The sequence below is a fragment of the Felis catus genome, chromosome C1, assembly GCF_018350175.1.
Source record: "Felis catus isolate Fca126 chromosome C1, F.catus_Fca126_mat1.0, whole genome shotgun sequence".
Classification (NCBI taxonomy): Eukaryota; Metazoa; Chordata; class Mammalia; order Carnivora; family Felidae; genus Felis; species Felis catus.
The window spans coordinates 108,199,745-108,216,612 of NC_058375.1; the positions used below are offsets into that span (position 1 = coordinate 108,199,745).

At 51.0% G+C, this 16,868-nt stretch overlaps 1 protein-coding gene across 5 annotated transcripts in view; it reads left to right on the top strand.

Moving 5' to 3' along the window:
• The first annotated feature begins 4,958 nt into the window (after positions 1–4,958).
• The window catches only part of ARHGEF4 (Rho guanine nucleotide exchange factor 4), a 269,255-nt gene continuing 257,345 nt past the window's right edge, over positions 4,959–16,868 (top strand). For all 5 annotated transcript variants that reach the window (XM_019837885.3, XM_023259188.2, XM_011285191.4 and 2 more), the window contains exon 1: positions 4,959–5,076. In XM_019837885.3, the coding sequence (XP_019693444.3) occupies positions 5,038–5,076 (39 nt within the window). In that variant the 5' untranslated portion in view covers positions 4,959–5,037. The remainder of the gene's footprint in view (positions 5,077–16,868) is intronic.

Sequence of the window (16,868 nt, forward strand, 5' to 3'; positions counted from 1 at the left end):
TAACTGCTGATACTACCATCATCCCATTTCACAGATGAGAACACTGAAGCACAAGGGGTTAGGTGACTTGCTCAAGCACACACGGGCTCAAGCACACACGGGCACTGTTGCATCCTTCCTTCACCACAGCCTAGAGCCTCCATCATCCTTACACAGAACAGTGTAGTCCTGCCCACATGCAGATGTAGTAGGGAGATAGGAGAGCACCATAAGGTGGGTGTCCTGGCTGCAGTGCAGGACCCAGTGAGGTGGCCAGGAGAAGACCCCAGTGTCTAGAGAAGTGTCAGCCTGGCTTCTCAGACCAGGCAGAAGAAGATCACCTGGTGCCAGGCTAGAGTGGGGCCCATTTCCAGCCATCTCTGCAGGAAGGTGGGCCATATAGAGAACCCTGTGCAGAGGCCTGGGCTCCGGGCTCCAATCTTTCCTCCATTTCCTCTAGGTCTGTGTCTTGGGGAAGAGACAACGGAGCTGATGGTTTCCAATCCCAGCTCTGCTGATCCCTGGGCTGTCCCACCTGGCCTGGGCTCTGTCTGGCCTTCATGTACTGTCGGGGGGGACAACAGGTAATAGACTCTGCAGGGACCACTCTCTCAAAGACCAACACCCTCATGGGAATCCTCATGGAATATTCGTCCTGTCTCTGCTGCCCTCAAAGCCAAGCCAGGCAAGAGTCCAGCAGAGAGCTCATGGACACCCCACCCAGGATAAGAGCTTCTGCTCACTGAGTCCCCAACTCCTTTCAGGGTCCCTTCTTGCAGCTTCCCAGAGACTTACCACAGGACTCACTCCTGCTCTGTTTGGCCACCCAGACCCTGGCTGCACCCCACACTCCATTGTGCCCTCATCTGTCCCTGACTGCTAGATTCCAGCTGTTGCCTCTCCAGGGGCCATCACACACAAAGTGCTTTTCCTCTCAGAATCTCAGTTTCCTTAGGTGGTAAGACAGAAATACAGGTAAATCCTCTTGCCTATTCTGTAGGACAGTTTTCCATGCACAGCCAAGGAGTACACCCATTTTCTATTGGGTGTTGTTTTGAATTGCTCTCCTGGGCCACCCAGGCAATGAGTCTACAGGGCCTGCCTCTTCTGGCAGGGAGACAGGTGTGGAGAAAGAGATGGAGGGATAGACAGGGGTTTTAGAAAGACAGCCACAAAAAAAGTGGGTCCAAAATTAAAAAGACAGGGAGATGAGGACAGGAAGTGTGCCAGTGGAACAGAGTGGAGCAGGGTAGGATCATTGGAGCACCCAAGTCACGGATGAGCTGCTTTCTCACCAGTGAGTGGGTCTCTCTCACCCTCAAGAGAGGTAGTGAGGTCAGGTATGTGAGCTGCCTGGAATAGAGGAGGCTCTCATCCTGCAATTGTGGCACTTGAGGGAAGGCAGAAGGGGATGGGAATGGTAGGTGGTAGGATGAATCCTTTGCAACGGGCTCAGCCTTCAGGCCCCACTTGCCCTCTTCCATGCACAAACAGTTATCCTGAACTTTGGAGGCTTGGGACTCTTTCAGGTGCTTTGCTAAGCTCCTTACAGTTGTCTTGGCCTCTGCTTGACTATACTGTGGGCCAGCTGTCCTGCATCAGCCATCATCACAAAGCTCTTTACATCAAGGTCCATCCTGGTTCCCATCCTAGCTCTAAGCACTAAGCAGAGTGTGTCTGCCTGCCTACTTCTCCTGATGGCTCCTGGAGGATACCAGAGTGAGCTCCCCTTGGGCCTTCCCTAATTTCTTTCTGCCCTTCCCAAATGCCACTATTTCGGGATACCAATTTAGTTTGGAAGTCTCTGTTCTTAGAGCATTTCAGATCATCCCAGGGATTCATGAAAATCTGACTTACAGAGTTGGGCATGACAGGGCCAAGGCAGTGGGGGAAGGGAAGCCCCTCTCTTGGGCACTGCCTCCTGGACTGGCCAGGAGGGGACACTAATGCTGCCACATCTGTCTGGTGGCTGACCACCAGTGGTTGTGCCTCCTTGGCTGTCTGAGCTGTCTCTCTGCAGACCTGCTCTTATATCAGAATTCATTTGGTCTCAGTTCAGCATTTTACATTCACTCCAGAGAATTGCATCATTTGGTGTCAGCTTGGCTTTCCAGCCCAAGGAGCTCTTTCAAATTCTGTTTCCAATGTGTCTTGATTTGTCCCCCATTTGGTGACTGCAGTACAGGCAGGCTTGCTTCTTGCCAAGGAAGCTGAAGGCTCATCCTCTCCCTACCTCAGCTCCCCAGAACAGGCACACAAGTGGGGACTCCAGCAATCCTCAACTTTACATCTTGGGAGCTGATCCAGGCCCAGGGACCCAAGGGGTCACTGGCAGAGGTTGAGGCAGGCCAGAGGCTAGGAACAAAGCACAAGTGTTTGGGGCTGCAGCACGCTCAGGGAGAGGAACCAGCATCGGCCTCTCCAGAAGGGCATCTCTCTTGTAGTCTCAGCTGCAGCTGCCAGCTGCTGTGACAGCTTCTCCTGCTTTCTGCCTCTTCCCTGAATCAGCATCCCTCCACCTGTCTATGGATTTGTGGCCTACTCCACAATCTTCCAAAAACCCCATCATGCAAGATTAACTATGGGCGGCAGCTGTTCTTTGTGACCCAGACCCTGGCTGGTGGTGTAGGCCCATCTACATGTGCACCTGGAGACTCGGGACAGAGGTGTAAAGCGAGTGAGAGAAAGCTACCAGTGAGGGGAAGCACGGTGCTCCTGAGCCCTGTCTGTCTGCCAGAGCCTATACTCTTCCTGTTGCCCCAGTGCCTCTTGGCATCTGGTGCAATGTTCTGTCTCTGACCACTTGACTCACCCCCTGACTTCCTGAACCTGCTTCAGGGCTATATGTGACAGACTCAAAATTGGGATCATAGAATTTAAACACTGTGCACGCACTTAGATCATTAGAAACCATGTCATGCAAATCCTTCTGAAAACCAAAGGGGCCTGCTGCCATTTGGTTTAATATACTATTTTTAGAGTAGCTTTAGGTTCACAAAATTGAGAAGAAGGTACAGAAATTTCTCATATGCACCTACCCCACACATGCACAGCCTCCCCATTATCAGCATCTCCCCACCACAGTGGGACATTTCTCATAATTGATGAACCTACATTGACATGTCATTATCATCTGAAATTCATAGTTTACATTGATTAGGGTTCACTCTTGGTGTTACACATTCTATGGGTTTTGACTAGTACCCACCATTGCAGTATCATGCATAGTGTCTTCACTGTCCCAGAATCCTCTGTGCTCTGCCTATTCATCCTTCCCTTGGTGTCTAACCCCTAGCGACGACTGATCTTTTTCCTTTCATCTTTTAATAACAAAAGAGTGCACACCCTTTAACTCTACAATACAGTCAAGTTTCCCCAAAATCGTGTTCTCCAGAAGGAAAACTCAGACATAAGACTACATTTAACTTACTTACCCTTCATCACCCAATGTTGTCATTTCCCCCAAGACTGCTGAGAGATTAAATGGCAGAAAATATGGCAAGGACATAGTTCAGGGCTGAGACACAGTGGAGGTGCTTGTAAATGGAACTGTTAGGATAGCTATTATCTGACCTGGGGTATGTCTCTCTGTTAAACTCTGAGACTGGTCCAGACCCCAGTTCCTGGTCCAGGGATTCTCTGAATGAAGTCCCAAGATCAGCAGCAGCAACAGCGTCACTTGGGAACCTATTAAAATATAAATACTAAGGTGGCACCTGAGTGGCTCAGTGGGTTGAGCATGGACCCTAGGCAATGAAGAGTAAGGATTGGGATCCAGGACTTTCTGCTCTGGTCTGGCTGCTCTGAAGGTCTGGGAAGAAGCAGAAGGAGGCTGGGTGTGGGGGAGAAACTACTCTGCTAAGACACACTGGACATGTGCTGCTGGTCAGAAATAGTAATCAAAGGGGCCAGAAATTGGGGAGGCCTGCAGGAATATGCAAAGCCAGTCTGGTCAGATGCTAACCGCCCCCCCCCCGCCCCCCGATGAGGCTCTGGATCCCAGAAATGGTAGGTTTGGAGCAGGAGTACAGTATGACACCCACGGGCCCTTGGCACTTTTCCTTCCTGGGTCTCTTTTAGAATAAATATATATAGATACAGATACAGATATATAGATATAGATACAATTTTAAATATATTTTTTACAACTGTGTTTGTATAAAGATTAATATAATCCAGGCTGGATATTATTATTATTTTACTCAAGTTCTTTTGTTTTTAAAAGCAATTAAAATTAAAACATTTTAGTTGGTTCATAAAAATCTTGTGGTTCTAGTGGCCCGTGGGAGTGTCTCTTGGACAGGCCTCCTGTCCTAAAGCCCCACAAAGAAAACAGCGAGGACTTCCCTTTGCCCCTGAGGGACGATTCCCAACTTACACCCTCCCTGCAGGGACGCGACTGGAACTGCAGGGAGAGGAGCTAGAGTGAGTTCTTGAGCAAGAATTAGTCCTGGGGATTCTAGCTCATCCTCAGCGCTCGTCAGATACGTGAGCTCACACATGTTGCTGAGCCTGTCTGGGACTCAGTTTCCTCACATGGTAAATGAGAACCTCAGGCAAATGCAGGCTCTCAAAGACTGAAAAGCAAAGCTCTCAGGCAGAAAGAGAGGCCTCCCCTGCCCGGGAGTGGGGGCAAAGTCTCAAGACGAGGGTATGGCGTACAGGCCCGGGACTCGGCGCGACGCGCAACTTGTGCCGCGTCGGGGCAGAAGCGCACGGCGCCAGTTCGCCCGCTCCTTCTTAGAGAGCGCTCCGAGGCTCCCCGCAAGGGCAGGAACCCCGCGGGAGGGGCGGTGGGGCTGTTCCCTGGGGCCCCTGAGCCGCGTCGCCGCCGATGGCTCCTAGTCTCGGGACGGGAGCGGGCGGGGCGGGCGCCCGGGAGCGTCCCGGGAGACCCGCAAGTGCCCGGAGTGGCCGGGCGCGGGAGGCGGGGCGTGTCTGCCGGCCCGGGGCGAGCGCCGGGGCGGGGCGGGGGCTGGCGTTCCGGGAGTGCAGGTTCGGTCGCTCGGCTGCGGGTCCTGCCGGCGGGCTCCGGGGCCCCGGCTCCGCGGGGCCACCATGCTCAGCGTCGTGCACTTCCTCCGGAGCTTCTTCAAGGTGAGAGGCGGCGTCCGGTCGCGCGCGGGGAGAGCGGGAGCGCCGCGCTGCGCCCTGGGTTGGCTGCTGGGCACCGGGTGGGTGCAGGCACCCTGGGCGCGCCTGGCCGCCCCCAGCTTTCCAACGTGCCGACCGGTGTTCAGAGAGTGTGGCTGCCCCAACCACAGGGAAGGAGAGGCACTGTGTCGGAGGCTTGCCTGGACCGTCCTCGGCGAGGGCGACCGCCGGGTGCCGGCCTCCTGGGCACCTACTGGCCTTCGGCACGCGGGGCACTCGGCAGCCTAGGCCCCTCGGCGCAGGACGGCCGATTCCAGGAAGCACTGGCTTGTGCCTCAGCTAGTGGGCGCCCAGAAGTGTTTGATATTGTTATTACCTCGGCTGAGGGTTCCCAAGGGTACGAGGGAGGGGACCAACAAAGTTGGGGCACCATTTTGAGGAAGGTGTGTCTAAGCAGGAGGAGGGGAACAGGAACCTGACTCTCCCCAGGCCCAAAGTCCCGGACTGTTCACAAATGGCCCATGGGAACCCACTTATCTGGGGTACCTCTACCTCCCCTGCCCCCAGTGGGGGCCCCAAAGTGAGCAGTAGGCTCCAGGGCACTGTCAGATGGGGGAGCAGGGGGCATCTGCAGATTGCCAAGCTCCACCTCCCCAGGTGAGCAAGGTGGGAGGTGGGTGGGAGGGAGGCAGGGTGGGGTTGGCTCTGACTGCCAAAGCAACTGCGTACAAAAGAAGCAGGGAAGTACTGCCAGAGCTACAGCCCACGGAGGGAGCAGCTGTGAGTGGACCCAAGGCAGACAGTGGGGCAGTCCGTGGTGGGGGCAGTGGCCCTGCTTAGCAGGGAAGCCACTCTGTCCTGCCAGAGTGACAGCCCAAGGAGTGGGGGGCTGTGAGTGGACCCAGAGCAGACAGTGGGGCTGTCCGTGGTGGAGGGGAGGGGGTGCTGGCTAAGCAGCCCTGCTTAGCCAGAAGCCACTTTGTCCTCAGGGTGCAGACTAAAGGGACAGGTTCAATTCTCTGACTCTGAGAGCTCTGGGGAAAGCAGCAGGCTAGATGACCCAGAGCTGGACCTGCGGGAGTACTCCCCTCAGCCTGTTCCTCAGCCAGTGTGGACTCATCCCCAGGGATAATGACTTGTTTATAAACTTAGCAGGGAAGAGGGATGGAGTCTTTCAGCTTGCAGGGTACTCACTTCTGTTAGTGACTGCAGGAGATGCCTCAGAAGAACATAGGAGCCCGGCTGGTATCAGAGTTGTGGTTCTGAGCACACAGATGCCCTCTTTGAAGTCTGATTCTGTCACTGACAGGGTATACAGTCTTGGGACAGTCATTTAACTGCTTTGGTGTTTTATTTTCCCATTTCAAAAATGTGGGTGATAATTCCACATCTTCCAGAGTGGATGGAAGGATCTTATTACAGAATATACATGTTCTTATAAAAAGGTGAACCTGGGACCATGTTCCTTCCCGTCCATGCAGCGGCAGCAGTAGGTCACCTGGAGGGGAGTTGGCCAGGCAGAATCTGAGAAGCCTAGTGGACCCAGAAACTCACGGAGCAGACAGGTGTGGCTGGGGAAGAGGTCCCTAGATATCTCAGGGCAACTGCCTTGCCCATCTGCTGACTGGGACCCTCCTTGGAAGGGGGACCTTTGGGAAGGTGTTCTAAGGGACACACTATCTCACATTCCCAACCTGTTCCGAGAAGGCTTTCTACCTCTCCTTGTCCCCAGACCCCATGCCTATCCTCAGGTCCCTGGAGGTGCTGAGACACTTCAGGCCTCTGTCTATACACATATGACGACGATCAGATGTACCTCTCAGAGGATCTCTCTTTCTACTGTCCTTCAGAGCCACCCTTGGGAGGGGCCCTGAATACCATTACAGTCCACTTCTGGCTGTGCAGGTATATCTTGCAGAGCCACCTGTAAACACAGTTCACACATGTTCTTCCTCAGACACTGGTCACAAAGAATGCTCTATAAGGCCACAGGTGCAGGAAGTGAAGGGAACCACTTGCTCAAGTCACCTCCTGATCCCTCCTGGGCCTGGGCCTGTCTTGATGGGTAACTGACTTGGTTGTTGGTTGATCAAGAACACTGCTTTGTCCTAGGAAACTCAGATCCTTGGGTCCCAGTCAGACTCTGGTAGCTGAGACACAGATAGGCTCCACCAAGGCCCAGGGCAAAAACAGTCCCTCAAACCCCAGGCCCCAAGTAAGGCTTGCTCCAGACTCTACACAGCATCCAGTTCTGCTGTGGGCACTCTTATGCTATGGGGTCCACAGGGTGTGACACCTCACAGTGCAGAGGTGGACTCTGCACTTGGGTGGGTCCCACACAAAGCTCACTGCCTTTGGGATCACTCAGCAAATGAATGGGAGAAGCATACCCAAGGAGGAAATATGTTGCCTCAAAACTCCACAGGCCCACCAAGCATTGTGAAATCTTCCTTCATGGTAGGGGGCCAATGTCTAGCAACATGTCTTTTGCTTTTTATTTTTCTTAATTGTTTTTAATTGTTTAATGTTTATTATTTATTTTTGAGAGAGAGAGAGACAGAGTGTGAGCAGGGGAGGGGCAGGGAGAGAGAGAGGGAGACACAGAATCCGAAGCAGCCCCAGGCTCTGAGCTGTCAGCACAGACATGAACCACGAGATCATGACCTGAGCTGAAGTCAGAAGCTTAACCGACTGAACCACCCAGGTGCCCTGCTTTTATTTTTTTTAATGTTAATTTATTTATTTTGAGAGAGAAAGAGACAGTGTGCACATGTGCATGAGCAGGGGAGGGGCAGAGACAAAGGGAGAGAGAGAATCCCAAGTGGATTCTGCATGCTGTCAGCCTGGAGCCCAACAAGGGGCTCAATCTCATGAACCGTGAGATCATGACCTGAACCAAAATCAAGAGTTAGACACTTAACCAACTAAGCCACCCAGGTGCTCCTCTCTTATTTTTAAAGGGCTGTTCCAAAATGTTCCACACAACTGTCCACCTCTACTGCCTGCCTGGAGCCTTCACCAAAGTGGAGGGTCCTTCTGTTTTCACGGAATTTAGGTCCCACACTCTGGTGCACAGTAGGGTACCTTGCCACTTGCTGTTCTTTAAGTCCTGTCAGTATGATGTAGTTGACCAGCATAAGGTCCTTTGGGGTATAAAGGTCAGGGTTTCTTCTAACTAAATAGTGACACAGAATCAGGGAGCTACTGAAGCCCTGAGACAGGTGGTGAAGTTTTGTTGCTGTCCCTGTCTTGAGGAAAGCAACCTACTTCTGTTATTCCTATATGTTAAGACGGGAAACATACACACTCACACATGCACACACAAGCACAGTTTTCACCAAATCATTGGCCGAGGAGTGTAATAGATTTGGTCCATTTAAGAAGATCATTTGTAGGACAACATAGACCGGTCACAATTAAGCCTAAAACAGCACACCGACATTCTTTAAGGTCTCATGTATTCTGCGCAAACCAAGCTGGGAAGTTGAGTAGGGATGCAGTAGAGATCTCCACCCCTGGTTGGAGATTCGTTACCCACCAGATGTTAAATATTGCTTATGATGCCCTATTTTGGAGGAGAGAGGGTGTTCCAGAGGCTTCTGGTAAGCATTCTCTACCACGAAAGTCTCCACATAATGGATGAATGAACCAGGGTGGAGTTTCTATCAGGAACTGAGCATGTCTCTGAGCTCCCAGGGACTCACTATGATCCCCCAGGAACTGGGGAATCCCCCAGGAACTGGGTTGATCCCCCAGGAACTGGGGAATCACCATAGGACAGATTCAGGATCCCAGTGGGCTAACAGGCTGGATGTACAGCAAGTCCCCATTTATGACCTGGCATGCCTCCTACCTCTTATGGGCCCTCATTCCTGGTGGTGAGCTTCCTGAACTTCCAGGAATTAGTGTTAGCTATGAGCCAGTGTTCAGTATTCCCTGAAGTCTAGGTGTTTTTCTGTATACGAGCCTTTAAAAGACTCACAGTATGTGCTTAGGATGATTTTACAAGTAACTACGCCTCATTGAAGAAACTTTGGATCTATTGCTTCAAGTCTGAGAATCAGTCAAGAGGAGTGGAATCAGGCAAGTGGAGTTTAATCAGTGAACATTTATTGAACACCTACTATCTGCCAGACACTGTTCTAGGCACTCATGGAGCCTTCTGTTTACCAGACCTAGTTTAATTCTTTTTAACATTTTTTTTTATCAATATTACACAAGTACAATAGGATCCTATTGGTGTTGCTCATCCATTTTAGTTCTGGCAGCCCCATGATTGATTATTCAATGACAAAGAACCCCTGGCATCAAAAAATTCTGATATTACTTTGGCTTCTGGCACTTAAATACTGCTTCTCTTCCTTGTCATGCCAGCTCCTGCCATCCCATCTGTAGAATTCCACCCAAACTAGCATCTCTCATCAGCATTGCAAGCTGGTAGAGAACAGTGTTTATGGCAGTTTTCCGAGATGTTGACATTCTTTTTGCCAAAGTAGTTTTTCGTGCCTTGGAGGTAGGGCATGTCTTTTTGATCCTCCAGGGGACATAGTTAGGGGATGGTAAGCAGGTTGCTCTTGATAAATCCATTCCAACATTCTATTCCTTCAGATATTTGGTTTCCTTCAAGGACTTTCTGGCTTTTTAGTTTCATTTCATGGGTTGGTTTAGTTAACCAACACACCACCTACTGGAACACAGGCTGACTTTTGGAGCTGGTACATTGACTCCAAAATGGGTGGTCATTCCCATATCAACATATTCATCCCAACCCAGAATGTTTTCCTTACCTCCTTGGTCAGATAATCCCAGTATCCATTTCTACCCACCCCCTCAGCTTCTTTCCAGTACATGTTAGCAAAATCATAATTTTCTGAAACATGAGCCCTTTCCTCCATAGTTTGACTTTGATTGGTTCCCGTGGCCATGCTGAGATCTGACTCTACTTTGAGTCAGGGCAGGGCAGGCAGGGAAAGGGAAAGGGGTAGACATGAGGAGAGGTGGGCTCAGTTTCCAGAATAGGGGCGAACAGGCTCTTGAAGCAGCCAGAGAGAGAAGCAAGGACTGCATGGGTTTATGAATTCCCTCACAGAGCCCCACTCCTAGGACCAGGGTTCCCATTTTTTCCTAAATGACACTCTTTCACTCAAGGAGCAGGGAAACAATCCGTTCAGCTGCCTTTTTAATTCAACAACCCACAGATAGATGGACTCAGACTGCTTTGGTTTAGGGATGTCTCAGGCCTGTGATTGCAGAGAGAAGAGACACTGTCATAGCCAGTCCCTGGGAGCTCAGAGACTTGACTTTGTTATTCTCTCTTTAAGCTGGCCAGAACAGTTAGAAGCAAGAAGTACACCCCATAGTACTTGAGTTCTTTGTGCCTTTTTCTCAGGTTTTGTCGTAAGAGTCACTTTTCCCCCCAAAAGCCCCTACTGGACATTTGGCCACAGCTGATTTAATTAGAGGTTTGCCATGCATGCAATGAGATGCCAGAGTTCCATAACTTAATTCCCAATATACTTTCACTGACTTTGGCATCAATTGGGTGTAATAACCAATCTCAGACACTCTTTTCCCCTTTCCTGACAGGTCTGTTATCTAAAATCATCTTGGCACCAACTTCTTTACTACTGAAGTCTCTTGGTTGCAAAAGACAGAAATGGACTGCAGTCAAGTGAAAAAAAGTAACTGTCTTGGCAGGGTGCAGGGTAGCTCACAGGGATCCAGAGAGGCAAAGCACATTAGGTCCTTCTAGGTGGGCCAGCTGCTTAGGATGCTCCTGGGGGACACTTTACTGGCTCCTTACTAAGGATACTGTCTAGCTCCCTCTTGTAGACTTTTAGCTTTGTCCTCAAGATCCAAGGTCCTGGCTGGAGGTTAGCTGAGCTGCCGTTTGAAAAGTAGGAAGAGAGGATATCTGCTCTCTCTATTTTTGACATGGACAGGCCCCAGTGTCTGAATTCTCTTAGGATCCCCTCCTTCCTCCCAATCATGGCTGCTGTTCAAATGCTGGGCAGGAAAGCAGAAAACACCCCCTCATGGCATGCAGTTAAGGGAAAGTTCCACCAGGACTCACTCAGCCTCCCAGCTTTGGGGATGAGGGAGTGTAAGCCCCAGGTGCCTGGGGACATTTGCTAGTGGGTCACCCACATGTTTGAACTTTTCTGGGTAAAGGTCAGAGCAGGTACCTGAGGCCACAGAGACCCTATCCTATGAGAGGTCATGGAGAGGCCTTCCCTTTGAGTCTTAAAGAAGCTTGTCCCACAGGATGGCAGAAAGGAGAGGGTAGATGGACAGGACAGACCAGGTATGGGGACCAGCTGCCTGCCAGGAGGCTGTCAGTACCTCCCCAGGGCTGCTGTCTCCCGGCCACCACTCAGAGACCCAGGGCTGTTCTCCTCCCTGGGGCCTGCTCTCTCACTCTGTCCGTCATGATCCTCAGCTGTGGCCATAAGTCAGAGGCCTTGGGGCATGGTTCCCACCTTTTATTCTAGCCCCTCACTCTGCTATCTCTGCCAACTTGGGAGGCAACTATGACAAGATCACCTCCACTCAGCCATTCAACAGATTCTTTGAGTACTTCCGTATTCTGGGTCCTGTTTTCTCCCCCTACACTGTAGACTCTGAGAGGGAAGGGCTAGGGGTTGAAGCATAGTGTGTCTTTGGAAGTGTGAGTGTAGCCTGTGAATTAACTGCAGAAGACCTCAGCCAGTGAGAGGGCCTCTTAATCCAGAGGTCCTGAGTAGGCAGGCAGGGTGGGTGGTTCTGGAGACATGAACTCTTGCAACCTTCTCTCCAAACTCAAGTGAGCCTAGCCCTACTGTCCAGGCATGGGGTGGCCCAGCCTCCCCAACTCTGGGTGCCTGGCCTCCCCTTAGCTGTAGGCAGTGACAACACTCTACTACTTGCTGCAGACTCAGCCAACTGTGAGATTCCAGGCACCGTTTGATAACCCAAGGGAGGGTTTGAATTTACTCTTGGTCTCATGTGGGGCTTACTGAGCCTGAATGTTTTGTTTGCTTCTCCTGCATGGTGGAACTGGGTGGCATGCTTGTGCTCTTTTGGGAATCCTTTTGTGGTTTTTACATATCTACAGTGGGCAGTCTCTCCCTTGCCAGTTGTAAGGATGTGAGGTTTAAGTGATATTGCTGGTTCTGGCCCCATGCCTGGCTACTGAACCCTCCTGAGTTACTTAGTCTGAACCCTTTGGGGGTATGGGTGGTGCTGCCTGTGAGGCCCTCCACCCTCTCATCTGGTGACCCACAGGTATATCACAGGTCATTGGTTGGAGGCTCCCGCACACTCACAGGGTGCCCTGCATCAGGGTGCCTCCTCACTGCACCAGCCTCTTGGAGCTTCCTTGCCCCATCTGTCTCTCAGGATGCAGTGTCACCTTCAGTATGTCTTCCCTGGATGCCTCCCCACCCCCTTCGGGCCCCTTCTCTATGCTGCAGCTCAGCCTCCTGAGCTACAGGAGTTCACTGGCTTATAATTGTCTCTCACGCCTCCACACATATGTTCATTTAGATGTACCTTTATTAAGGGTCTTCTTCCAGCTATTTCTGGTTTTCACTGTCCTTAGAAGACCCCATAACCACACAGTATAGTTTCCTCTTCCCTCAAATCCCCAGTTTTTCCATCTTACTCTGATGTGTGGCATGCCACAAACCCTAATGCAAAAACCAGCCTGATTACCTGAAGCTGTAGTCTTCCTCAGCCACAGTTGCATGTCAGAACCACTGGCTATACCCAGACCAAGTGAGGCAGAATTCAGGGCAGGGCCCTAATCACCAATGGGTGACTCCATTGGGCAGCCTCACTGAGAATTGCTGTACTATAGACCCTGGAGCTACCTGCACAGTCCATCAGAGCAGGGCCATTCTTGAGGCTTCGCTGGACTAAAGAGAAGCTGAGGTCAGACCATGCATTGCCCTCGAGCCCTCACACCACCCTGTTATAACTGAGGCAGGGAGCATATACTTCCTTGCCCAGCAGACACCACCATGTTAACTGTAGTGAGTGTGGGTAAGCCCCATTAAGATGCCACTACAGACCCATCCCACCCAGGCCGGCTTGTTGTGCCTTGAGCATCATCTGTGTTTGTACCAAGTAGGCTGATTGATCTCTCCTTGACCACATTTTGCCTGTGAGCTTGAGAAGGGATCTTCTTGGAGCAAGTTCTGGGTCTGGAAGCCACCTGCTGACCTGCTGTGGCACCTGCCCCTCCTCCTGGGTCCCCTTGTGTTGGTGGTGGGCCCATGGAGCCCCAGCATGGACCAGCTCTCTCACATTGCTCAGTGCTCCTTCATGTGAACCTGTCCATCTCAGGGGTGTTGTGGAAGTTAGCTGGGATAGTGAAAGCATGGGAAAGCATGGGACTCAGGCAGCTCAGAGTGAGAACTCAACAACTATTAGTTATCTCCTTATATTTTTCTTCCCCAAAACAAACGGTTTTTTTTTCTTATAGCCAGCAGAATTAAATGGAAACCCATGTCTTGTTACTGGGTTGTAATGGTGCTATTTATGCTGATGCCATGGGCTACAGTTCCTGATATAGGGACAAAGTCTGTGTTCAAGAGGAGAACACTATTAGAAACTCACCTCAGAATGGTCCACACAGAAGATGGGAAAAGCCAGGGTCCTGGGAGTGTTTTCCTCCATGTGGACATTGAGGCTTGTGAGAAAATGGGAAACAGCTAAGTGGTGGTCCATCCACACCATGGAATACCATGCAGCAACAGAGAAAATGAGCTGCTGGTGCACTCACCAGCCTGGGTCACTCTCCAGAGAGCTAGGCTAAGTGTAAGAAGTCACAATGCTGTATAATTGCATTTATCTGAAATTCCAGACACTAATGAGTCTCTAGTGACAAGCAAACTCATCAGTGGTGCCTGGGGACAGGGTTCAGGGCAGGTGGGGGCAGGAGGGTGGGATGACAGAGGGACAGGAGGTGGTGGAGGCATACGTTGTTTTGAGTGTGGTGATAGTTTCATGCTTTGTACTCATGTGGGAAACCATCCAGTCATACTTTCAGTGAGTGCAGTTGTACCTATCAGCTACCTCCTACCCTGGCAGAACCGGCCCAAGGTCTCCTGGCCAGAGCCTCTCAGAATACTCTTCCTACTCTGAAAACAAGGCCCTTTCTGGGTGCCACATGCACAGAGACCATGCTGGTTAGTGAGAGCATGGAGACCCTGCCTAAAAAAGAGACAAGGTGATTCTGGCTTCCTCAGCTGTGTGCTCAGCAGAAGAGATCCTTAGGACATGCATGTCTGTGCATTGTTGATGATGTGTCATTTCTGGCTGGTTCTGTGAGAGGTGTAAGGCCTGGGCGCTGTGCCCACCTGGGGTACTTGGTCATCTGAGGCCTCACTCCTGAAAGTATGCAAATGCCTCCTTGCATCTCTGTGAGGTGGTGTTAGAAGGACTGGCTGTAGCATTTGGGCCTGGTGAGGAGGGTTTGGAGAGATTTAAGGAAGCAGGGCTTTGCTCTCCCCTGGATGTGGGAAGGAAGCAGGGGCAATTCTGTGATTGAGCGACTTAAGAAATCTTGCCCAGCAGGAGGGACAACAAGTCTGAGGCTATATCTGGGACTGGTAAAGCAGCAACTATCATTCAGAGTAGCCAGCATGGAGCTGTTAGTCTTTGTGAGCTGGACAATAAGCACGTGCTGTCTGTGCCCAGCAGGAATATGACAGGGGCTTCTTCTTGTGTTTCTCCATCACTATCCCAGAGTAAAGTGATGTTCTGCCTAAAAGTGATGTTCTGTAACACTGTTCATGTACCATAGGATGATAGCAGGGCCTAGCTGTGACACCAGCCAGCTCCTGCATACTGTGGCTACTGTTGTCTTTCTTGCTCATTTGGAAACGAGTAGAGTACATATCCAGCCCCTAGAGAACTTTATCTACAAATACATGGCGAGACTCCTCCTGACCATGGTTACTACAGAGGGGACCCAACAGATATTCTAAGAAAAGCCCTAGGGTGATTGTGCTGTGTACCATGGCTAAGAACCCACATATATTCCTGACTTGCTGAGTCCAGCAGAGTTGGTGCTCCATGCTCTTTCCACCACCACTTCCTCCTCCTGCCCCCTGCTAAGCCAACTCCACTTTCCAGCGGGTTCTTTCTTCCCCACTCAAGAATCTGGCCTTGCCCAGCATTGCAGGCCATCCACATGTTGCTCAGTGCCTAAGCCAAATCTCACCAGGGGCAGCTGTGCACCCTGTCTCTGTCCTTTAATATCTACTTTTTACCTGTCTTGCAGAAGCTGCAAGACAGAGGAGATGTTGATTACCATGGTGGACTTAGGGACACCACAATGTCCTAACTACATATTTGGTGTGACTTAATTATCCAAATCCACAGTCTTCAGACCTGTAAAATGGGCTGATGATGTCTCTGAAAAGTGGTTGTCAAAGTTTATGTGCTCACATTTGTAAAATACCTGGCCTAGAAACCTTGAGTGTTCCCAAGGACTAGAGCCCAAGTCTAGTCTAGTTCCCAAGGTGGGAACACATTGATATTCTGTCCATTCCTGTGTCTACTCCAGTCCCTTCTCTGTCTGTGAGTTCTAGAGTTTGTAAAATGTCAGGTGAGGGTTCACTGGAGAAAAAACACTGGCTTAGAGAAGGTGGAGAAGGTGTGGCCTCTAGCTGGAGGGTGATGAGTAAGGTGTGGAGGAGATGGGCACTGGGAAGACAGCTCCATGAAGGGGCAGCTAATGTGGCCCCACCCCTGTGTGCAACCTGGTGCCTCTTACCCTATTCTACCTCCCTAGGCCAGCCTCTTACCTTCCCCACAGGCTCTTCCGCAACCCTGTCTCAGAACAGGGTAGGAGCTGAGTGTCTGGACAGGGAATTCTGTGGGCAGACATGTATGGCAGGTCACCTCTGAGTGAAGCTGACTGGCCATGTGCAGACCACAGGTATGGGACAGGCCCTGTGGGGAGCAGGAACTCCTTAACTCAAAGGAAAAAGAGACGTGGATGTGGGACATTGGGGGCAGTGGACTGGCACTGAAGGCCCCAGTCTCTGAAGTAGGAGTGGGGCTGTATTTGCAGCGTGATGGTATTTGTGTGAGGCAGTGTCCTCTGGGGCAAACTGTCCCCCTGACCACTGCTGTCTTTCAGGGCTGCCCTCGGCAACTGCCCCTGAATGGGCAGTGACTCCCTTAGGCCAGGATCAGATCTAAAGCATCCTACACTCTAGCCTGTTATACTGATTTGAACCCCAAAGTTCAGTTCATTCATTCCAACACATAGAATTTGCCAAGTCCTCTTTGATCCCAGGCCCTGTGCTAAGGAGACTAAGCTATGAGTAGGATGCAGTCTGGCCAGCTGCAAGCCCCTGGTAAGTGATTCTGAACACTCTTGAATTATAAGGACAGCAACTTTTGAGAATTCAGTAGAGGATATATATGAACCGTCATGCTGCTTGAGGATTCATATGAACTCTGCATGCTTTTGTGTACATGGACCTTCTGCTTCCAATTTCAGAGGCCCACAAAGCCTGTGGATGGTGAGTTAAGACCCCTGCTCTGGGTTGCAAGCTCCTAAGGACCAGGGCCACTGTTTCTGTTTCCTTCCCTCAAGTGCCCAGCATGGAGCTTTGAGTGAAGTAGAGGTTCTGTACATGTTTCAGTGAAGGGACTGGTAACATGGCCCTTCACTCCAGGTCACTAAGACCTAGGTCCTAGGGGATAGGCGGGTTGTCCATGTTAGTGGGATAAGGTGTCAGACACTACCCATAGTGGGTAGGCTTCAGTGGGACCACAGTGAGGGGGACTTGGCAGCC